General features: G+C 53.4%; 1 protein-coding gene across 1 annotated transcript; it reads right to left on the reverse strand.

The window, feature by feature from the left end:
• Nucleotides 1–1,005: 1,005 nt before the first annotated feature.
• lats2 (large tumor suppressor kinase 2) lies at nt 1,006–22,784 on the reverse strand. The gene is made up of 8 exons (XM_069179169.1): nt 22,510–22,784; nt 18,829–19,372; nt 6,961–7,093; nt 5,356–6,677; nt 4,582–5,164; nt 3,850–4,032; nt 2,378–2,484; nt 1,006–1,470 (listed from the first exon to the last, which is right to left on the reverse strand). The coding sequence occupies exons 2-8, from the start codon at nt 19,141–19,143 to the stop codon at nt 1,006–1,008; spliced, it is 3,108 nt and encodes a 1,035-aa protein (XP_069035270.1). The 5' UTR covers nt 19,144–19,372; nt 22,510–22,784.
• Between the last annotated feature and the right edge of the window lie 1,391 nt (nt 22,785–24,175).

The raw sequence follows: 24,175 nt of genomic DNA on the forward strand, positions 1-24,175 counted from the left end.
GACAGACACCAGGATCTGAATGCACAGGCAAACAGGCAGCTGCTAAAACAAGTCTCAAGGCGGCAGTGGCTGCTCTAGAATTGAATTTGCTTCCAAAGTGTTCCTACACGTGGACATAGGATGACAAAAAGACCACAGGGGATCCTTTCAACATCGGGAAACAAATATTTTGATGGTAACCTTCAGCATGGCAGAAAATTTAAAGCAGCTGAATCTCACGTCCCAGGTAACCGAAAACAAAAGGAAAACACAGACCCAACACTGTCCAGTGAACCTGCGGAACGTTTTCTCACACAGTAGAAGCAGTTTTTCCACTTGTTTCACAGCGAGCCGTTAAGTTTGAGATTGTCGATACCGCTGTGCGATGGAGAGACTACTGTTTTGTTTTTGCTTTAGTGCCTTGAAAGCAGTCTTGATGGCCCCTGGACCAGCAGGCCTGATACAGCAGCTCATTCACTCTGTGCTCTGAATCCCCGTCTGCTTTCACCCCTGACTTTTGAAATCAGAATGGCTTACATCTAAGTTCATTGAGACTAAAAGATTAAATGTAGTTATTGTCCAGCAGCCCGATACTCAAACCATGGACGATCGTTTTACATCATTGACCATCATGTTGTGCAGCTCCGTTCGTACTGCCAGACGCTTCATAGTGCGTCACGGTTCACCGGCTAAACTTTCTGCTTTCTAAAACCTTTTTAAAAAAGTGCACGTCGTGACCATCTTTGTATGATGAGGTTGTAAAACTGGAAATGAACCCAAAAAAAAAACACGTAAGATTTCACCGGCCACAAAGGCGGACGAAGACCAGGCCTGAATTCGCCCATCGCGAACGTTTCGCCCGGAGGAGCCAGGTGCTTCCGCCAGTCGTGGAGTCGGGTCGCCCAGCCGGGCCTCAGGGGGCTGTTCTGGAGAGAGCGAGGCCATCGGAGGAGCCGTTCCTCCGAGCCCCGCGAAGGCGTCATGCCGACCGCCGGCGTCCCGCTGCGTCCCGCCGCTCAGCCGCCCTCACACGTAGACGGGCTCGCAGCCCTCCTCCGCGCCCGCGCCGCCGGGGAGACCGTCCGCGGGCTTGGGGTAGCGGAAGGGGCAGCCGTTGTCGTCGAAGAAGCGGCGGAAGGTGAACTCGTAGAAGGCGTGCTCGGGGTGCTTGCTGTGGGGGGACCCCGGCGCGTCCCCGGCCCTGGCGCTGCCCGCGCTGTCGCCCCGGGCGCCGGCGCCGCCCTCCTCCACGGGGTCGAAGTTGGAGGTGTCCATGGGGTGGCGGACCCTGGGCAGGTAGGGCGCGGGCTGGGTGCGCAGGCTGCTGGAGAAGTCCATCTGCTCGAGGAAGGGGTGGGCCTTGATCTCGCTCGCCCCGTTCCCCCCCAGCCGCTCCTCCGCCGCGCAGCACAGCCGGCCGATGATGTCCGCCGCCTCGGGGCTCAGCTTCGCCTGCGGCGGGATCTGCAGCGTGCTGGTCCAGTTGATCACCTGCGCGCACAAGACACAGCCCGGGGGTCACACGAGCCCCCACGCCTGGGGAAGGCCTTCCCCTCCGCAAAACAGACACGGGATTCAGACCCTGGGCTCTCTGTGCTGTGAATCAACATTCAGGACATGCAGTGGGAGTTTCCTGTTAAGGACCAGGCAGTGGTGGTGGCACTTTATAGCACTTTTCTGGACACTCCACTCAAAGCACTTTACAGGTCATGGGGATCCCCTCCACCCCCACCAGTGTGCAGCCCCACCTGGACGATGCGCCAGTCTGCTCCCCCCCACACCAGCTCTCAGTGGGGAGGAGAGCAGAGTGATGAGGCCAGTTCAGACATGGGGATTATTAGGAGGCCATGACTGGTAAAGGCCAGGACACCAGGGTAACACCCCTACTCTTTTCGAGAAAAGCCCTGGGATTTTTAATGACCACAGAGAGTCAGGAGCTCAGTTTAATGTCTCATCCAAAGGACGGCGCCTTTTTACAGTACAGTGTCCCCATCACTATACTGGGGCATTATGAACCACACAGACTGCAGGGTGAGCGGCCCCTACTGGCCCCACTAATAGCTCTCAGCAGAAGCCCTACGCTGCCGGCGTGGACCAGGCCTTGCTGAGCGCCCCCTGCAGGTGCAGCCTGGCCCGGCCCCCATCTCAACTCAACTTTAGTTTTTCCCAGGAGTCTCCCCTCCAGGTACTGGCCAGGCTCACACTGCCGAGCTCCAGTGGGCCGCCAGCGGGGAGCTGCAGGGGGATATGGCTCCTGGCTGGGAAGTGGTGGGAAACTCAAGTCCCTGTTGCAATACACATTTTGCAATTCATCAGTTCCTTGTTTTAAAACGTAAACTGTACCCCTGAAACGTCTTATACACATTTGCACGTCCGATCAGATGTGCCCTTTGCTTACCTTCATCTGGGTCTCTGTCGGAGTAGGGGCCAGGAACGGAGGCTGGCCCACCAGCATTTCAAACAGGATGACACCCACACTCCACCAGTCGCACAGCTGTGTGTAACCTGCAGACAGACCGCAAACGGCTCGGGTTCATTCCCAGGGAATTCTTTAGACAAGAAGATGCCCCAGGAGCACATTTAGGAGCAAAGGGGGCCAGCAGGGTAATTCTGCCTGGAATGTCCATGTGTTGCTCGCCTATGAGACCGAGTGACTCCCCAAAGTGAGGTACAAGCTGCATGCGGGACATTCATGTAGTCAGGTTTTCAACAGCGGCCTGTTGAACAGTTCTTTACCTCCCAGAGGAAACAATGAAGGGGCTTTAACGAAACACACGCAGGCCGGTCAGAAGGTAAACAATGCAGAAAAGCAAAGAAAAATGCAAACTTGCACTTTCAACCAGGACATAATAACTATTCAAGACAACAGGCATTTTATTGCAACAGACAGTAAACTCTTGTCTGTAATTGTAACTACTGTAATCTAAACTTTGGACATTCATTTTTGGCCAATAATGTATATTATTAACTTCTAACCGTAACTCAGAGGTTTGTAATATCATTTGGGCAGACACAAAAGAACTGTAAAACTCACTTGATCAAGGGTAAAAAAAACAATAAACTGTCCATAACAGTCTAAAACAGCCCGAAAACACCTTTTCAACTGGTGCAAGTGACCATTACAGGCACAGGATTTGTAACGGTTTCTAATGAGCTTCAGCCGAAGCTAAGAACCGAGATCCAGGCAGAGAGAGGTCAGACGAAAGTGCTGGCATTAAGAACCACAGAGTCTGATGAGAACTTTATGTAGCTGCTGGTCTGCAACAGTGGTCCGGGTCAGTTTCCGCGCTGTGGCCCCTGTGGGCTTGAGCAGGAGGTGAAAAATGTGTATACGGGATGGTCATGCTTCTATATCTCTGTGGTTTTCATGCATGGTGGGTTTTAGCCTCATTCAAGTAAGGGGATTCCCAAAAGTCTGCACTTTTTCCCCATCATTCATATAAAATACTGTAAAAGCCCAGAATCAACTGAAAAAGACCAGATGAACAGAGTGCCAGGCTGCCTCCTGGCTCCACCCTTAATGGAGCCGGGCTGGCAGTCAGGCATCAGCTCTGATCAGCTCTGCGCCTGCCTGCCTTCCCAGGAGCTCCAGCCGCTGACCCCTGACCCCAGACCAGCTCTCGCCTGAGATTCCATGATTCCAGCCTGGCTCGGCCCCTGGAAAAGCGGATTCTTTTTTTTTTCCCGCCAGTTTTTAGCTCTGGCTACTCTGCAGCCGGCAGCCAGCAAAGAGTCGGTGGAACAGGAACCCCGCGGCCCGCCGGGCCGCCAGCGCGCGGCTCGCTCTGGACTGGGCCGCGGCGGCCGACGAGACGAGACGGGCGCGAGGAATGGCCCCGCCCCCTCGCCCGTGAGCCCCGAGGCGCTCACCCTTGCGCAGCAGCACCTCCGGGGCGATGTAGTTGGGGGTGCCCACCAGGGAGTGGGCCAGGCAGCGCTGGTGCTGCCGGGCCGCCCTCTGCTCCAGGGTCAGCAGCCGGTCTCCGCAGCGGCAGCCGGACAGCTCATCCCACAGGTCACTGGGCTCCATGCTGTCCTGCCTGATGTGGCTCCCTGGGACACGAAACCACAAAGACTCGTGAGACGGGAATTCTGCGTGTTATACCTACAGTATACACGTATGTGTGCATCTACTGCATCTCGCTGCGTATAAACATACATACAGCACGCACACAGCAGCCGTGTGTAAATACACACACGACATGCACCATTACTGGAAGGACCTGTTGCCGTTAATGTGGATATTCAGGCTCATTGACCTTAAAAGGCACAGAGGAAAGAAAGAACACCTTACCATGATCATGGTAATGTATCCATCCCATACTTCTTATAAGTATAATCCTCTGTAAAAAGCTTTTAAATATCATCGTTCTACTGTAGATGTTAGACTGAAGTTTAGTGGGGAGAAACACAAGGGAGGTTCCTACGAGCTGTGAAATTTATTTATATATATATTTTTAATATTCCCACTACTCGGCCACAGCTCACGCCCTGCCCCCGGTTTGCTTGCAATTGCTGTGAATGTTCGCCTGGCTCGTGGTGAGAAAGGCCCCTGCTCCTGTCCCGATCTGCTCCGTAACCCTGATTTCAGCGCCGCCTCACCTTTCTGGTAGTACTTGGAGTTGTGCGTCCAGCGGAAGCCCGTGCAGAGGCCGAAGTCGGTGAGCTTGATGTGGCCGTCCAGGTCGATGAGGATGTTGTCGGGCTTGATGTCGCGGTGGATGAAGCCCATCTTGTGCACGCTCTCGATGGCCAGCGTCAGCTCGGCGATGTAGAAGCGGGCCAGCGGCTCCGGGAAGACGCCCAGGCGGATCAGCAGGCTCATCATGTCCCCGCCCGGGATGTAGTCCATGACGAAGTAGAGGTTGTCTCGGTCCTGGAAGGAGTAGTAGAGCCGCACCACCCACTCGTTGTCCGCCTCGGCCAGGATGTCCCTCTCCGCCTTGACGTGAGCCACCTGGTTCCTGTTCAGCACGTCCTTCTTGCGCAGCGTCTTCATGGCGTACAGCGCGTTGGTGTCCACCTTGCGCGTCAGGCAGACCTCGCCGAAGGCGCCGATGCCCAGGGTCTTGATCTTGACGAACATCGACTTGTCCATCTTGGCGCGCTTCAGGCGGTTGTAGTTGGACTCCTTCTGGTAGAGCATCTTCCTCATCTGCTCTTGCTCGGCCTCCGACAGGCCGGCCTGGCACACAAGGAAACAAGCAGCTCAATGGAAGGTCAAAAGATCTCGGCGGCCTGACATTCCGCAATGTACCGTTTAGATACAAAAACAAAAAAAAACACGCTTCTTTTCCGGATTTCTCACTAACGATTTCAGAAATAACCGACGAAACAGAAGTGCCCCTGACAGGGCCTCAGGCCCCCGAGCGTTACCTTGGCCATCTCTTGCTCCAGCTGCATCCTCCTGTTCAGCTTCTGCTGGTAGGTCTTCATGACGTTCTCCACGTGTTGCTCCATGTAGAACTTGAAGGCGAAGGGGGAGTAGCTCTTTATCCGGGACTCCCTCTTCTCCTCGTCTCTGGCGTTCTTGCGCACCGGCACCGGCGACGTCTGGATCTGCTTCTTGTCCTTGACGCTCTTCTCGGCCCGGCCCGTCTTGGCCTTGTCGCCGGCGAGCGCCCCGCTGCTGCCCTCCTCCGCCTGACCGCTCGGGCCCTTCCCTTCCGGCGGCTCGGGGGCGCCGTGCAGCAGCAGGGTCTTGGGGTACGGCGGAGGGGGGCACCGCGGCCCAGGGGCGTAGGCCTCGCCCGCGGCGTAGGGGCCAGCCTCGGCGGCCTCTGGCGCCTGCGCGCCCAGCCAGCCGGGGTGACAGGGCCCCACCGCGGTGCGCGGCTCCGGCCACATGACCGGGATGCTCTTCACGGGCTGCTGGACGGGCGCGGAGGTGACGGCGGTGATGGTGCTGGGGGGCCCCAGGGGGGGCTCTGGCCGGACGGCTACGCTGACCTTCTGCGGGCTGTTGAAGGAGTTGGTGCGGCTGGGGGCGTGCACCTCCCCCCTGTAGGGGCCCGGGGGCGGCGGCTGCCGGGCCGCCCCCTCGCCCGCCCAGTGGTGCTCGTACAGGTCCAGGTTGAGGCTGGCCCGGGACGGCGCCACGTGCACCTGGGGCGACGGGGGGCTGGACTGCCGCGGGTGCAGGTAGAGGCCGGGGTAGCCGCTGCCGGCCTGGGCCAGCGGCCCCTTGCCCTGCAGGCCGCCGTACCCCTCCTGCTGCAGCTTGCTCTGGAAGGAGGAGCTCCGCTGCAGCGGGTAGCAGTAGGGGGGCCCGCCGGGCGCCGCGGGGGCCGGGGGGGCCGGGCCAGGCTGCACCTGGAGGGGGGCGCTGGCCACGGGGTAGCTCAGCAAGGCCTGGTCCACGCCGGCAGCGTAGGGCTTCTGCTGGTGCTTGAGATCGCAGGGGGGGAAGATGGCGCCCCCGGCGGAGCTCTGGGCAGGGAGCGCCGGGTAGGGCCCCACGCTCAGGGGCCTCCCCACGGGGCCGCCCAGCGAGGCGGGGGCCTGGGCCGCGGGGGGCAGCAGGTAGACGGGGGCGCCCATGTACGACCTGGGGAGCTCTCCCAGCGCGCCCGCGCTCTCCGCCCCGTAGCCTGCCGTTTCGTACAGCGGCGCCCCCAGCTGGTGATACGAAGGCATGTTGTCGCTTGCTCCCTCTAACGCGGGTCTGTGGTCCGCGGGGCTGGGAGCGCCCCCTTTCCCTACAACGACACAATAAGAACCATCACGATGCGCCCGGTATCACGTACACACATTTTTCACCTCCAGGGGCCACAGCGCGGAAACTGACCCGGCTGGTGCCTCTCTGTTCCCTTTCCAGGACACTCCCCCCGAGCACAGACAAGAAAGACACGCCGCTCTCCCAGCGGCCTGAGGGAGGGGTTTGCCGGACCCCCGGCCGCGGCTCAGAGCTCACTCTGGTTTGGTCACGTGCAGCCCGGGCAAAAAAGCAGCATTCCAGTCCACCCCCGGAGGCCCCCTCACCTGGTGAAGTCTGCTTGATGACGCGCACGATCTGCTCGGTGCGCGGGTCCAGGTAGCCCATCTTACTGATGAACTCCAGGGCGGCTTCGATGCTCCTGCTGCCCGTCTGCTTCAGGGCCCGCACGGCCATCTCCTGCGGAAGAGCACCGGCATCAGGCAAGACCGGACAGGCCCGCCGGGAGGCCGCGGCCGCTGCCGGGGGCAGAGAGGGGACCCGCGGCCGGGCCCGCCGCGTGCCTCCCCAGACGAGAAGGTGTAGCTCACCTCCCCTTCACCGAGCACCAGCGAGCGTGCTCTGGCTCTCACTTCTAGTCGCGCGCCAAACCCGTTCGTGACGCACGAGCGGACTGCGTCTTGAAAAACAAACCCCTCCTCCCGCTTCAGAGAGACAACTGCAGCGCGCGACACGCGGACTTGCTTCACGGTGAAGGGACGCGCGCCGGGAGAACTGCGATTTTGTGCAATCATCCACGAGCACTTCCACCCGGGCCAACAGGCTCGCGCGGGCGCTGTGAAAGGTCAAGCTCCGCGCCGCCCTGCAGCTGTGCAGTTTGACGTGCAGGGCAGCTGGCCGGGCGCCGGGCCGCATTGCTCACATGGCTGGACAGGGCCGGCCCGGCGGGCAGCTGCGGGGGGAGGCGCTCGGGCGAGGGAGCGATCCCGCACACACGCCCGCACCTCCGAGAGGGGTCTGCGCTCGCGAGGTCACCTGCTGTTTGGGGTTGGGCAGATAAACCCCCAGGCTGCACCAGCACACAGGTGAACACAGCAACCTGCTGCCACAGGCTTTACTCTTGCCGACAGTAAGGTACTGTATAGAAGCAGCTCTATTTGATTGTTTTAAATGGTAGTAAAATGGTTTTAAATGAGGTGTGTCTAATCTCTAGTTCCTGATAATCCTATTACATGCAGCAAGGGACTGAAGCCTCAAATTAGACCCAAAAAAAAACAGTCTATGCGTTGGTTATATCCACATACATTTTCAATAGTCAGGTTTATGCAATTTAAATGACCAATTTACAGACTAAAAAATATCTGTGATGAACACTGCATACACTGAATTATACTTCATTCTTCAATAAATAGCCAAAATTTTACAATCCCATAATTTCAAATCCAAATGTACACGGGCTCTCAAACACAAGTCTGGCTGATGAAACATCTTCGGTGTCATGTACCTTCGGAGCTGTGGCTCTGTGGCTCAGGATCTGCGCCTGGGGCTGGAAGGTTGCCAGTTTGTATCCCACGGCCGGCAGAGGAATCCTACTCCGTTGGGCCCCTGGGCAAGGCCCTTGGCCCCAACTGCTCCAGGGGTGCTGTACAATGGCTGACCCTGCGCTCTGACCCCCAGCTTCTCTCCCTGTCTGTGTGTCTCATGGAGAGCAAGATGGGGTATGAGAAAAGACAAATTCCTAGTGCAAGAACTTGTATATGGATAATAAAGTGATCTCTTTTACTGTACTTATCCCAGTTTTCCTAAGCAGCGGCAATTTCTGGTGCCAAAAACAAAACAGCATGTGTATCAGGGAGCCGTGGAAGGCGAGCGGAGATGACAGATCCGCGCAGGACAAAGGCCGGCCGTGCCGGCGGAGCCCGCGCTCATTGTTCTCCTCGGGCCCCTGTTCCTGTCCGGCATTCCTAAGGAGGGCGGCCTGCGGATTCCCGCACTTCTGCCTCTGTCCCCGCGCCCCCTGCCGAGCGCCTTCCTGCCCCCTGCAGGGGAAGTGCCTGTTCGTGCTGCGAGGACAGCTCGGGGGTGGGGGGGGCGCAGCCGGTCTTCCGCGGTACCCCACCTCCTCCCGGCCGCCCACCGGGAAAAAGCGGGGGCGCCTGCTCTTCCCCTCTCACTCCCAGAGGGCCCTCCGCACCCCACATCCCTCCCTTCACCCCGGGCTCAACAGCCAGGCCTGGTCTTCTCCGTGCCGAGAGCTGCTCCTGGGTTTCACTGACACCGGCCGGAGAGGACAGCTGAGCCTCAGTTAGGCAGACGGGGCTAAAATCTAACCAAAACACTTACATGTCCAAACCCACAGGCGGCAGAGACCACCGCAGCTTGCGTGACAGTCCGGTATATTTAGACACGTCTGTTAAAGAAGGGCTTCTCCAAAACATCGCTGTAGTAATGCGGGCTATTTGCCTCAGCAGGGATGGCTCCAGAAATAATTTTTAGGGGTACTTAGCATGTGAGGTTTGGAGCCATAAGGAATATTTAGGTGTCATTTGCTCTGGTGCGTGCTCTTGGTAGCAATTCATTTCCAAAGCCACTCAAGTAGACGATCCTGAACACTGAGCTTGTAAATCTTTGAGAAAACCGTCATCCATGTGGATTGTCATGTAGCTAAATCTCCCCGAACCCCCCGGGAGAACAGCCTCACAGAACATGACTACAAACTCTGGTATTCACCTTCCATTCGAACAGGTCTGGGAATGTTAGCTATCCGTGAGTAACCGTTGCGTTGCTGGATGGATATTGAGCGTAGCTACATGAAATAACATTGTTGACCAACAGTGTTGTCATTCACGCAACATGCAGATTAACACTAAAACGGATCTCCCAGAGTAAAATGCTCATCAAATGAACAAAAAGCCTACTAAAATATTACCGAAAACTTGAGTGTAAACCTAAAAAGGGAGGACTGTGTATAAAAAGGGCTGTGATTCCTACTGTATATGGTTCACCCAACAGAGACAAATATCCTCAAATTAAAGCTGGCATTCTGCACTTTAACCTCATAGTCATCATTTCATTTTAAACCCAGTGCGCTGGAGTACAGAGCCCAGACAAAAAGTGCGTCACTGTGCAAATACTTACAGACTGCAGTGTATGTGCGTTGTTTGGAAAAAGTTGTGTAAGCTCTTCTCCACAGTGAATAAACCAAGAGTTGACGCATATTGAATTGCTCAGTGCTGATGGCTAACTTTGGCTTTTGGTTAAAGAGTTCTTAAGGCACTATGGTCTGTACAGCACGATGTTCCATTAAATAAAAAGAAAACTGTATGATTTACTTCTGCAGCACACACTAGAGATGCGCATTTGGAAAACACCAACAAAACAGAATACCATAGGACCTGAGACAGACTCTGTGGAACTGATTTAGTGCCCTGAAGCACTGATTGTTCAGAGACTGTGCAGACTGCAGGGCCCTCAGTTTGTCCGAATGAGAGCTGGCAGTCTGGAGTGCGAGTGATTCATTCAGATGGCGTTCCAGTACACCACAGCTGAGTGAACTGCGCTTCATTCTAATGACTAACTCCTGTTTGGCGCATGCCTGCATTGTGCTGTTTGACTCGACATGGATTCAGTTAGGCCTTCCATGTGCGAAACTTGTGTTTTTTTCAATCTTTACAAAGCACACTAACTAAATACTGGATTTATTAAAGGAATCAGACGTGAAGTTTAAGATACAAATAATGCAGAAAGGAACAGAGGAGAGAGAATGTCTTAATCTAATTTTATGACCCCAGAGTACTGCCATTGTCTGAGAACAACACAGATCGGATAATCAAATTCCTGTCATATATGGCCTATTATATCATCTCCAGACCTCACAAGGATTTAGTTCAGTGCCCATGTCCACTGAGAGTGTACAAGTATTTGGAGCACTTTACTGGGTAAAACGAACAAACAAACAAAAAAGAAATTAAAAAAGTCCCGTGAGCAGAAATAAAGAAACAGATAAAAAAAGTTAAAAAGGAGAATTGGCATTTATTAAAAGCATGACTAAACGGATACGTCTTTAGACTGAAGTCTTGCATGTCTCGGAGTGACGGGGAGTGAGTTCCAGAGCTCACTCACCCCGAGACACTTGTACCTACAAAAAGCTACTAAAAGCTTGGCCTCCTTCCGGCTACACTGCAACTCTCATCAGTCCGTAAGCATTGCCAGGATTCGGCGTGTGTGGCTCTAAACATATTGGGGAGCCCCTGAAGACTTGTCAGAATTGGGGTGACGTGGTCACGGGGCCTTGAGCACTTCAGAAGTTGTGCGGCTGAGATTTGGACTGTCGGACGTCTAGGGTGTAGGCAAGGCATCTAACAGAAGACATCGCAGTAGTCTAGCCAAGGTGGGATCACTGAATTCCAAGCCTGTTCCCTCCTACTAGGAAATTAGCTGGTGGCTGGGCAAAACGATTATTATTACCAAAGTGATTTATTGGACAGCCGGGGAATAATCAAAGGGCAACCCTTTAAAGCCTCACGGAGCGCTGAAACCAGGAACAACAGTCAGGCGTGTCGGGATCAATAATCCAGGACTAGAAAAACACGCACTGGATGTGCTGCCATGAAAGACAGAGGTGGACCTTGGTGACACAGCACAGCGTCCAAGCTCACCGTTTTCTGCAGCGCCTCGTTTTTGCGGTCGTACACCAAGGCATCTCGCCCCACACGGCAGCTCCTGACCGACGCCTTGACTCCTTTCGGTCGGCCTGCCATGCAAACATATCGGTCTCCTGGCCCTCCCTTCCCTTCCTCTTGTGACAGTTATTCATTCCTAACCGCCGGACTAAAATGATCTTGATCGGAATACTTCTCCTTCTTAACACCACTCTCCTGCAGAATCTGAAATCTCGGAATACTCTTTGGATCCTGGATTTTCCTTCCTCCCAGGTAGGAAATAATTTCCGTCAAATCAGCTGGGACATCCTGGTGCTCCCCAGGGCTGTGTACCTCGGAGATACTCCTTCTGTTCACGAAGGACCGCTTCAACCCATGACTCTGTAAAGACACCGAAACGGGTGGCCGATACTTCTGTAGCTGGACTGTTTAAGAAACCCAACCAGCTTGACAACATTGCACTGAGGATGACTCTAGTGGTGTCTGGTGCTGAGAAAACAACTTTAGAGATGAATGCTGAGAAAAAGAAACTGTCATTAATGACAGAGGACCCCCATTGTTTATTGAGAGTCAGACAGAGATGGGCGATTTAAGCCTTTTGGCATTTACAGTCCTAAGTGGGGTGCCAAAGTTATTGCTACTGTACAAAAACTATGCTCCTCCTTCTCCCTCCATTATTTACATCCTCACTTCCTCCCGGTCCTCACACAACAACACGTGTCCTCTCTCAGACAGCTGAAATGTTTTGGTGTGCTCCACACTGTTATGACTCAGCCTTATCGCGTGGCGATTGTGCTCACGTTCTCTGTTACAACAGAGATTGCCAGTACATCCCAAACAGATAAAGACTGCCTAGAGCAAATGGTCACGCCAGCCTCTCAGGCCTCAGGAAGGGATTGTCCATGCCCTGCCACACCGTGTGGTGAACAGACTCCCCGCCAGGCTCAGTCTATTGCTAAGCACCTGTCTCATCCAGCTTATCACCCGTTTCAGCTCTTGCCATCTGGCGGTAAGGATACTTTTGAATCCTTCTGCTACACGGTGTGTGTCGCTTTGGAACTGTACAGTGCACCGCAGATCGTGTGCAGGGATGGCCGTGTGGAACATCGAGGTACATTCCTGGCACGCCGCGTGTCAGAGTACAGCTGTACTTCAGTGAACGGTTGTGAAATGACGGTCGCGGGCACAGTTTCCCACGAGCTCTTAGACCCGGAAACAAAGGGTTACGCTTGTCTGTGCACGCTCTCCTGCCTCTGCACGGTCAGGAAAGGCTCTTCGCTTCTGCTGTTCCAGAGCAGGCCTCCTGACGGGGTCAGGTGGAGCGACTTTAAAGAACGTATTTATATTCTTACATTTTTACAGCAACGGGTCAGTCCGCTTCAGATAAGGTTTTTGTTGCTGTGAGCCGTGTGTGTTTCTGCAGCAGATTTTCACTGCGGAATTACCTCGAGGGACAACAATTTTGCACCTTGAATGACTTTAAGGCAGCAAAATGTGGGGACAGTGCTTCATAACCACTGCTAATTTTTGCTTTTTTATCACATCGTCGTAATTGAAACTGCTTGCACTTGAAGTGAACAAAATATTCGACAGCTGTTTCCCACAAAGTTACTTTCTTAGCACAGTGACAAGTGGGTATCTTGTCTGGTATCCAGGATAATCTTTCACTGGTATGTTCTGGTTTTGCAACAGGAATTGTTATATTTATAAAGCCATATTTTTAAAACCACCCTCAGCAAAATGAGCATCTCACTTGGGTGCTCAGCTGCCGCCAACCGTAGCCCTCCTTCTTAAAATAAAAGAGCCAAAGCCGTCAGCAGGCTCCGTGTCTGAATGGATGTATTTATGGGTGTACGTATTGTTAGCGACACAAACCCAGAAACTCAGCAGAATGAATATAGAAACAGCCTTGCATGAGGGTGGGGGATCTCAAAATGTTCTATATAATACAGAATCATCCAGAAGTTCTGCTATCCCCTCCCTCGGGGCAAGCACTGTGCAACGCTTTGTTTCTGTGCAAAAGGAAACTTTGGCATTCGTAGTGAAGGAAAAGGCGCAAGGCTGTAATCTTTGTGAGCCGCGCTGGAATCTTCTGATGTGGTATTTCAGCGGTGACCTCTCTCCTCTCTGTCACAGCAGATGTTCCAAAAATTCCTGGAACCAGGAAACAAGGATTCCAGCTATTGAGAAATTCCTCCCTCTCCTCTCTCTCCCCGTGCCCCTGCACTCCTCCCTCCCCCTCCCTTATTCACATCCTCGCTTCCTCCCTGTCCTCGCACCTCCTGTCTCAGACACTCTTTCCTTTGCCTCAACCCGTCCTCCACCCTCGCTCTCCGAGTGCACAAAGACAGAGCCCAGTCTTGCATTAAAGAACTACAGTCCTGGCACCATTTTCACCACCCATAGTTCCTCTAGAGCAGAGTTTCTGGATGATGCAGTATTTCACAGAACATTTTGAAATCCCCCCAGACACACCACAACTGGACATCTGTATTGGTCACGCCATATTGCACTCTGTAAACAACCTCTCAGATTTCTTTAAGGTTTATTCTACATAGCCTCATAGCCTCCATAGAAGCAGCCTCATGCAAGGCTGTTTCTATATTCATTCCACTGAGTTTCTGGGTTTGTGTCCCTAACAATACGTACACCCATAAATAAATCCATTCAGACACGGAGCTTGCTGACAGGACTTTTCGTCTTTCTCTTGTACCTGGCTCTATCCAGCATGCCTGAACAGAGAAGAACGGCCCACACTGGCCTGGCGATACCACGATGGAGACAGGGCAGCCATGTCCTGGCTCATCAGCGGGCAAGAACCACAAGCAACATGCTCAGGGTGCGATCACGTCCCCTGATCTCATATACTGAGGCTGAGATTGTACTGTACGTATCCTTGATAGATCCCTGTGTAAACATCTCAGTTTCCAGACTCCGGGATGCACATCTTGGATCAGGAAAGGGCTTCAGTTTCAAGCTCCCGGATCTCATCCTTGTGTAAGTGCAGTGCTGCTTAGCAACAACAACAGTCTGAACAAGGAAAGCAGGAAACATGGCCTGACCAGGACAACAGGTTTCTAAGAAACGGCACCAGTAGAGACATCTGCACTCCTTGGCTTTTGTGTTAAATAGTGATGACTCAGCTGGGAGCTCCAGTGGAGAATGAAGGCAGGAAAATCACTTCAGATGTCCAGGAAGATGGACGGGATGAAAGAAATTGTGGACATTTAGTTTGGCTGAAGATGGTCATTAAAATTTCTCTTTGCTTGTAACAGCAGCAATATCTTCACGTTGAGACCTGAAATGGATGTCATGAGGGTTTCATTCATGCGATCTCTGTTTAAAACAGAAACCAATAAAACTAAGCATCCAAATTATTTTGAACACTGCTATCCTAACAAAATTCAATCTTCCTTTTCTGCAGCCTGAGCACAACAGAAAACATAAGTGTTACACAGCTCAATGCATTCTTTTGTAATGCCAGGCTTGCCTAACCTTTGCTGTGCCAAAAATGACCTCTCTGTACAGCCCTGCAGTGAATAATTAGCAGAACCCACACACTGCGCACCCCAGCACTGTGAATGGCTCTACTTTGTGCTTGCTGCCGTCTGCCAAAATGTTTCACCAGTGATGAAAGCAGCTTTCCTCCTGGTCCTCTCCTGGACGGTATGTCAAGTATAGTATGACCTCCTTCAAGAAGCACTGTCTGAATGCTGTGCCATATCGCAAAGTTTCAGAGCCAGTGGGTCAGGGTCTTCACAGGATTAAGTCACGCACTCGCTACGTGTCACAAGGAAAGACTGGAACTGTTTCTTCGAATGCCAGGGTTAAGAGATTCACTTCTCTGTCCATCAGTGTTGTTAATCCCAGAACAAAAACATGAGCAATTAAGGCTGGTCTCGGAGTGTTTAAATTAATTCAGTATATGCTGCAATTTTAACAAATCAATTGCAGAATCATTTAATGTTTTTTTGGTTGACCATGTTCTTAGTTCAGACATAAATGCCAAGCAGTAATAAGCAGGAATGACCAAAATGTAAAATTTTAAATTACTTGTGTAAACAGCAAAATTCAATGAATTCCCGCCTTCACATCCACAGAAGCAGATTGTAACTCTACAGTCAGCTTGGTTCCACCACTGCATTCACACTTGGGTCCAGGAAGGGAGCTCAACTGTTTGAACCACTCGGCATTTCTAAATTTCAGAACCTTAAGTCCCGTCAACATCTCAGTACTTTCAGCTTGCTAGATAATGAAACCCAGCTGTAGTGAACAGGCTCCAAGCCTTATCAGGGCCCACAGACAGGATTTCTGGAATGCAGAGTTGCACAAGCTGTGGGCTACAGGCCACAGCCGACCCCACACCACACACCAAGGAATGAGGCAAGAGAGACCTTCTCATATTCCCTGTTCCTCTGGACCAGACAGGCAGCTCTCCGCTCCTCACTCAACGACAGGGGCCGACAGTATAAGCGTCGATGGACTCGAAGTCATGGCGCTGTTGTAAATATACCCTTTTCCTCAGCCTGTAAGCTGCTTCAAGTGAATAAGGAGGAGCAGCTCCCTGCAAACCCACCCCATCAAAAAGCTCAGACATTGTGATAATGAAACCTGTAACATTGCTCTTCTTATAATCCCCCGGAACAAACACAGACAACAATCGAGCAAAACTGACAGCAAATTAAAGAACACCTGAAAACAACCATCACCACCGAACAGCTCAATGAAATGAGCAAAAAAACGGAAGAACAGCTCTTTATCACACAGACCGTATTACTGCTCAGTATTACGCTTCCCAACATTATGTCAAGACCTGTTCCTGCGAAGTGTTTATTTCACCTTGATAGAAACAACAGTTACATCTAGTGATAAAGTCCACCTTCACCGGCCCGTGGCTGAGCCCGCCGGTCCAGCACCGGGAAGCCTGAGGGGCCTGCCTGCGGCGCAGGGTAGGACCTGCAGTGTGACCGGTAGTGTCCGGATTTCTACAAGCTCGGGATCCCAGAGGTGCGGACGGAGGTCTGGGGGACACGGCTGGCTCTCGGAGGCTCCACTCCGCAGAGGAAGGAGCCAGCGTCCGAGCATCTGCTCTGGGACACTGCTACACCCTGGGGCCATTGAATTGAAGCTTCCTTTAAACTGCAGCTACGCCTGGACTCAGCCCAGCCAAACACAGCAGCAGCGGTCACACTCCCTCTCCTACAGCATGGCGAGAATACAACTCGGAAATAAGGGCCAACGCCGCATTCTTTGAGCGCTTCCCCTGAAGACAAAGGTTTCGTCACACCTCTGATGTACGACCCAGAAGAGAGGTGGAAGTGTTCAAAAACGAAGTGGCCAGGCAGCGTTCAGTCAGGTGGGCGTTATGAGCTGTTCTTTAATTTTTACTGACTTGAACTAAACCCACAATTTAAAAAAAACCCACAACAATCCACAGAGGCATTATTTCTTAACTCTCAAGTGGCTCCACTTGTGGCCTTTTAGGAGTAGCACAGTCATGATGTCCGTGATTATCTGATCTTTCAGGTTTAATCTGCGTTTCTTCACACGGGGAGGTGTGGTGGCCCTGTGGCTCAGGATCTGCACCTGTGACTGGAAGGTTGCCGGTTCAAATCCCGTTGCCGGCAGAGGAATCCTACTCCGTTGGGCCCCTGAGCGAGGCCCTTCACCCTAACTGCTCCAGGGGTGCTGTACAATGGCTGACCCTGCGCTCTGACCCCAGGCTTCTCTCCCTGTCTGTGTCTCCTTGGAGAAAAGCTGGGGTATGTGAAAAGACGAATTCCTAATGCAATAAATTGTATAGGGCTAATAAAGAAATATTATTATTATTACTTCTAAGGTGCCTAAATATAACAAAGGCTGACATGTCTCTCAATGGCCTGCTAAAGGATAGAATTCTTAAAGGACAGTTATCTAGAGGGAAATCTGTCAAACTGTACTGTATAAGCTACCATTACAGTAGCAGAAGGTTGATGACTATCATTTATTAATCTGGCCAAAGCCCAAACAGGAGTTTTCTTCCCTGCACTCAAAAGAAGGTTCTGAATGAATAGAGCAAGGCAAACCTCTGCTTATAAGGGGCTGTTTACACAGACAACACGACAGGCAGATCTACTTCTGTTTGTGTTTCTGCTCTGTCTGTTTGTCTTTACATATTGTCATTCTTTCTTTACTGTTTTGTAATGTGCGGTCTTCATGGTGCGCGGTTATCTGCTGTACTGTGTAGTCCCGAGCGAATGGGGCGAATGAGAATCCGATTGTACACGTACTCCTCTCTTTCAGCTCACACAGATTCTTAACACGCTACTCCTGGAATCATACTTCACCCTCAGCCGTGAAACCATCGACTGATGAAGAAAGAGGGATCACAAGCTGCTCAACGAATCCACACTGCCTGTCCTTCGCTGCAACAGACTGGCCTCCCAGATCCTCCCAACAGCAGGCAAGATCGTGCAGAAAAATAAGAAGCAGGAGGCCCTCCCCTTGGCTCTACCACTGATCCTGTTCAAATCCTACATCCCCTCTTCTCTCGTGCTCCTCAGTCTAAAGCACAGCGATAAGGGCCTGACATGCGCTCCGTAATGAATGAAAGACCAGAGGGAAAAGGAAGTCAGATGTGTTCTGTCCCAACACCACGGGCCTGGCTGTTTACAAACAGAGAGGGACTCAGCCTCTGGCTGGCCTGGTTCAGAAAGGAAGTTGTGAGAAGGGAATGTGGGCGTCGGAATGCCGTGACGTCCGGTCTTCACCAACCACATGCCGGGGCCTTAGCAGAAATCCCGAGAACAATGCGCCGTGGTCCCGAAGCTCTCCCATTCCCTCCCCCGAGGCGGCGCCGGTGGCACTGGTGCAGCGGAGTAATCACAGCCACGATATTTTGGAATAGCTGCGCTTCATTTCATGATGACAAAAAAACAGCCTGTATTTAGAGGGCTCAACATTTGACTAAACTGGGATCTAGCGGAGATGCCACGGCTGCCCAGTGACTTTTCAAAGGAGGCGTGTCGCTGCCACATACACACAGAGCATGGAGAACAGAGCCCAGCTCTCTCCAGGGCCACCCCTGTCCGTCCCGGGCTGAATCAAAGTAACCCGGACGCCTGCAGGACTAGGGCTGGTCAACGCTGATGTACAGATGATTCAAAACCTCACAGCTACTTTGAAAACAGAGTCGATTTTTGTTTGCCACGCCGTATGCAGCCTCGAGCTCAAAGGGTGTCTTCGTACTTTCTGAAGCAATTAATAACAGTCAAACTGGGCAGCCGAGACCTCCCCTCACACCCGTCCTGAGCGAGACCCCTGGCCACCCTCACATGACAAGACCCCGGCCGCCCCTGGAGCTGCTTCAGGAAACACACGGGGCTCTCGCACGCCTCGCGCCCCTGCCTCCTGCAAACCCTGCGGACCCCACCGAGCGTCTCCGCCCGCCTCCCACCGCCGGCGCCCCGCGAGTCAGGCGCCCGCGCCGCGCGGAGCGGCAGGCGAGGAAGAGGAGCCCCCCAGAGTCAGGAGAGAAGCCCCCCGCTGTGGTACCTGGTCGCACCCGGCGTTGACGAGCTCCTGCAGCATCTGCCGGTTGACCTCCGGGCCTGGCGAGGAGCCCGAGTCGTTGGCGAAGGGCAGTAGCGACCGCCGGATCTCGCGCAGGGCGGTCTGGTAGTTGCCGAACTTCTGGGGCGCGCGGGGGTGGTGCTGCTGCGGCGGCGGCCGGCCGCCCTCGGCGCCGCGGCCCCCCTGCAGCGCCTGGCTCACCAGCTTGGCCGGCTGCTTCAGGCCCTCCTTGATCTCCTGCAGGCGCTGCCGCGTGTTGCCCGCGTACGGGGTGGCGGGGAACGTCTTCGGCCTCATGGCCGCTCCCGCCCTCCCCCCGGCTCCTCTCCGCTTGGCCCGCGCCGGACGCTGCTCTCAGTCCTCCTCCCCGCCCCACAACATCAACGGACGGGCCGCCCAGAGCCCGCCCCGCCGCGCTGTCCGGACGCAGGCTTTAGTGGGGCCTCAGAGGACCGGGCTCCCCGCCGTCCTGCAGCCTGAGAGAGAAGGCGCCGTGCCCGCTGACCGCTCCATCCCCACGGGGCCTCTGGGAAGACAGACGGGGGGAGAAGCGTCAGCAGAGCCGCGCGCGACCGGGCCGAAGCAGGGCCAGGGCTGGACTGGCATCCCGTCCGGGGTGCACCGCTGCCTGCTGGGATAGGCTCCAGCTCCCCCGCCACCCCGAACTGGATAGAGGAAGTGGGATCAGCGGGGTGCCGTGCGCCATTTGACAGCCACACCAACAACTCTGACCCCCTTCCCTTTTCCTGTCTGCGCCCCCCCAACACACAGCGGGAGACAATGGGCATCTCTGCAGCTTTAGCGAAATGTCTATTCCCATGATCTGAACACACAAGATCCCCCAAAAATGCACATTTCCCCCCCCACAGGTAATAAACACCAGTTTTGTCAACATGTCTTCCTCTACCTTAACGGGCTAAATCTTAGCGGTGGCAGGACACGCAGTCATCTGAAACGGACACAGATTTCTTCTTCTTCTTCTGTGTAATACTGTCCGATTTGTTCGTATAGTCCTTTACGCGCAACGCCTACGTGTAAATGTTATACGTCTGCTGAAACTGCACACACTCTGGTTCTGTTAAGACTCTGAGGAGGCTGAAGGTCCACCTGATTAATACAGGCAGCATCGAGAAAGCCAGGGGCCTGGGTAGCCAACAGCTGTGCAAAAAAAACAGGCTCCCAATGACAGCAGTTAACAACAAACAACTCCACTCAAGACCCGAACGTGGAACCCAGACATACTGTATCCTGCTGACGGGCGCCGGGGGTGGACCCTTCGCTTGTCACGCGAAGTCTGTTCGTCAGCGGAGCTAACCGAGAGGCGAGACGCATCCGATTTTGTGAAAATCAACTCCCCTCCCCTCACGCTCGTTAGAGGTAAAAATCTCCAACTGCTTCATCTTGATCGCTAATGAAATCTCACGTGGACGAAGGCGGGAGCACGGGGTCACACCCAGGTGATGGCTACGTTATTTCAAAGACCCCAGAGCAGATAACAGCCTGGGCGGTCCACCCGTTGTCAGAGGTCCGCACCGACCCGGAGCCTGACCCGGCAGGACCGGGCGCTGGGCCCCGGGGACGGACCTGCCCCCCCACATACCAGCCGAGTCCTGCGGACCCTGTGGGAGGGTGACCCGAAGGCACAGGCTCCCCCAGGCTCTGCAGGGGAGCTCCACTGCCACTGCCCATGTCCCCAGAGGGACTGAGGGGACACCACTCCGATGGACAATAATAATTCATAGCTCCTCACACTTCTACAGCGCTTTTCTGGACTCTCCACTCAAAGCGCTTTACAGGTCATGGGGATCCCCTCCACCCCCACCAGTGTGCAGCCCCTCCTGGATGATGCACCAGTACGCTCCCCACACACCAGCTCTCAGTGGGGAGGAGAGCAGAGTGATGAAGCCAGTTCAGAGAGGGGGATTATTAGGAGGCCATGATTGGTAAAGGCCGGGGGAAATTTGGCCTGGACACCGGGGGGAGACATCCCTACTCTTTGTGAGAAACACTCTGGGACTTTTAATGACCACAGAGTCAGGACCTCAGTTTAACGTCTCACCCGAAGGACAGTGGCTTTTTACAGTACAGTGTCCCCATCACGATACTGGGGCATTAGGACCCACACAGACCGCAGGGTGAGCGCCCCCTGCTGGCCCCACTCACACCTCTTCCAGCAGCAGCCTTAGTTTTTCCCCGGAGTCTCCCATCCAGGTACTGGCCAGGCTCACACTGCTGGGCTCCAGTGGGGCTGCCAGCTGGGAGCTGCAGGGGGATGGAGCTGCTGGCCGCGCACGTTGTCACAGAGCCCCGGCAACACTAAAGCCGAGGGCCCGTCACGGACCGACTGCCCGGCCGCCGCCGGTCAGGTCTGCAGCCGTGGCCACACCCCATCACCCCTCCTGGGGGGGGAGGGATCTGGGGGACTCGGCAGCACCACCTGCACCGCCCTGCGAGACGCCGTGAGAGCCCCTTCTAACCCGCTGCTTCCCAGCACGCTTCTGCAGCAGCGCCTCCTGGACAGCTGTGTTGTTCCTACATTAGGTGCGCGATAAAACTACCTCATACTGCAGCGTGCTAACATTTTAAACACCCTAAAATGTCATTGGTAAGGAACATTCTGGATTTCTTCCATCTCCAGCATCATTTCCAGAAAAAAAAGGCGTGTTCTGTATAACGGAGAAAGAAAATAATATGCAACTTGTTTAAAAAGTTCGGAACGTGGGCAGGAGATCTTGACACGTCTTTATAATAAATATAAGACACACCTCTCCTGAAAACCATGCGGCTGCCTGCAGCTTACACTACCTCTAATGCGACTAAATTAAAAAAAAACCCTGATCAATCTGATAAATTACAGGGATGCTTCTGAAGTAAAACGCTGAGCTTTTATAGACGTCTATCGATACCTTTTTGCAATAAGTGCAATATCGCACAATAATGGAAAGGATAACGAACGCGGAGGTGTCCGGCCACCGCAGTCGAATTGAACCCGACTCTGCAGTTCAATCAACAACACAAACAGCGTGGCCGCTGGGAAGGACATGGACGCGACAACAATGTTTCACAACCTCCCAGTTCACAGTTCACACACAGTGGTGGGACGGTCAAGTTCATCTTTGTGCCTCTTAAAACAACACCCAGCTGTATCCTGTAACATCTGCTTTTCGAGAGACTTACACTCGGATACCGACCAGACTGTAAACGGGTTTTGAAGTCTGTCATACAGACGGCGGAGTTCATGAGAATCGAGAGACAGGGGCAGCGGGCGGCAGGCACGATATGTGCAGCAGCTCGCTGGGAAACACATGCAAGAGACGACGGTGCCCATTTAAACCGTGGTAACAGTGTCAGCTTTGTAGCAACCCGAAAAATGTTAAAAATGTACAAGACAGAAGCAGACGCTGCGCTGAACCCATCAACCGATACAGAGTATATACACGTCCACGGGCACCGACAGACGGGGAATTACACGATCTGCCCCCTCGTTTAATTTCTCTGCCAAGAAAAAAAAATCGGCACATTGAAAACGTTTTAGGCACTCAGCTCTGCTGCCGTTTTTCGGAACTTCGACTTGCATATGACAAAACATAATCATTACTGGCTGTGCTCTCTTCTCCCCACCTCCTTCTCGACAAAACGATGAAAACCCCTCCGACACCTTACCATCGTCTCACGGGCTCGTCTCGGTCCTTCGGAGCGCTGGCTGCCTCCCCAGCCCCTTCTGCAAGCCGCGTGTCTTTTATTTAGATGGCAGATCCCTAGTTAACGTCGTTCCCCCCTCCAAAAAAAAAAAAGTTAAGAAAAAAAACTTCACAGAGCCTGTTCGAGTTGGGGCTGAAAGTTTGCGATCTGGTCCTGATTGGAGTGACTGGAACGCAGGTCCGGAGAAGGAGCCCGACATTCCACCTTAGGGAGACTTTGAAGTTTCATCGGCCACCCCCCCCCTTCTATATATGTTGGCATGTGCGTGCGTGCGCGCCTTCAGTTGAAGACGAACGCCCCTACCCGCACCCCACATCGGCTGTCGAGAACAGAAATACATTTACGATTTTTAAAATTAAAAAAAAAATCATCGAACCGCCGAAAAAAAATCGAAAAGTTGCACCTTTCCCAGACGCGGGAGCATAGCAACCACTCGCAACAGCAAAACGCGTGCATTGTAAGAAAAAGTAACGGTAAACTCTCTAAAAACAAACAAACAAACAAACAAACAGAAATGCATCAGGAGAAGGGGAAAGTTACCTTATCTGCTGCTGCTGCTGCTATCGTGAACGGGGCTGTCCTTCAGCCACCCAGCTCAGCTCAGTGCCTGCGGCCGGGGCTCACGCCGGTATGAGGCTCCATTTTCTCCCTACAGTGGGCTGAATTAGGACGCTGTGCTCAGTTGGACACTTTCTGCATCGCTCGCATTCCAGGGGGAGCACGTGACGCCCCCGGATCACGTCAGCGGCCCGCGCGCTCGCGGACTGGGGGGCGCTTCTAGCGCTCGAGCGCGGCTTCGTGACCCAAGAAGAAAAAAAAAAACAAAACAACCAAAAACCCCACAGACGCGCAGGGCGCCCCGGGAAGCCAGGAAGCCGACTGGCAACACGCCCGAATGTGTGTCTTTCTGTTTTGTCACCCCCCCCCACACACACACACAAATCCCAGTGTTTAGGCTGAAGTCGTTATTGAGCCGCAAAGGAACAAGTTTTAGGTTCATTCCCGGCTGAAAAGAGAAGGAAGACAACACAACGTTTCGGCTGTTGAGCCTTCTTCGGGGGGTTATTCAGCCTGAGCAGATCTTAAAAATCAGTTGTTGGCTATAGAAATCGCGTCAGCTACAGATAACTAAACGTTCAGTTCATAGCTACAGGTGACTGTACATTTGGTTAAACGTACAAGGCCCCAGTAGCCAAAGTACAATTAAAACCCAGTCTTAGACGTAATAAATGAAGGAAAAACAAACATGCACTAGGAGCGGCAACCCCAAAAGTGAACGAGGGGCAGGTTGGTGAAGATCACCTCAAGACCCGCGTTAATTTCCTGCCATTTTAGCCAACATAACGCGTAAGAAGAAGCATCAATAACGCAGGACAGGATGAAACAGTCGCTAGGCTCCGGTTACTGAGGCTGGAGGGGTGCTTATTGTTTCAGATCTAAGCGGCCCAGAGCACTAAGGAGTGAAAATGTGCCGCTGGAAAAGCGTGTTAGAGTGCAAAGCAACCGACTAACATCGAGGGAAACCGACAAACGGCTTCCTTGTTTCAATGCTGTCATTGCGCTCTGGACAGTAAATCTAAGGACGAACCGTTTTGTATTGTTTTAAAACACGTCCAAACATCCACAT

This window comes from Lepisosteus oculatus, chromosome 15 (genome assembly GCF_040954835.1).
Source record: "Lepisosteus oculatus isolate fLepOcu1 chromosome 15, fLepOcu1.hap2, whole genome shotgun sequence".
In the NCBI taxonomy this organism is placed as follows: Eukaryota; Metazoa; Chordata; class Actinopteri; order Semionotiformes; family Lepisosteidae; genus Lepisosteus; species Lepisosteus oculatus.

Coding starts and splice junctions, on each gene's coding strand:
- lats2 (XM_069179169.1), bottom strand. CDS start 19,143: ATGAGGCCGAAGACGTTCCCCGCCACCCCGTACGCGGGCAACACGCGG. Junction 6,678..6,960: donor CATCAAGCAGACTTCACCAG/GTGAGGGGGCCT, acceptor GTGTCGTTGTAG/GGAAAGGGGGCGCTCCCAGC. Junction 1,471..2,377: donor CGACAGAGACCCAGATGAAG/GTAAGCAAAGGG, acceptor TTGTGCGCGCAG/GTGATCAACTGGACCAGCAC.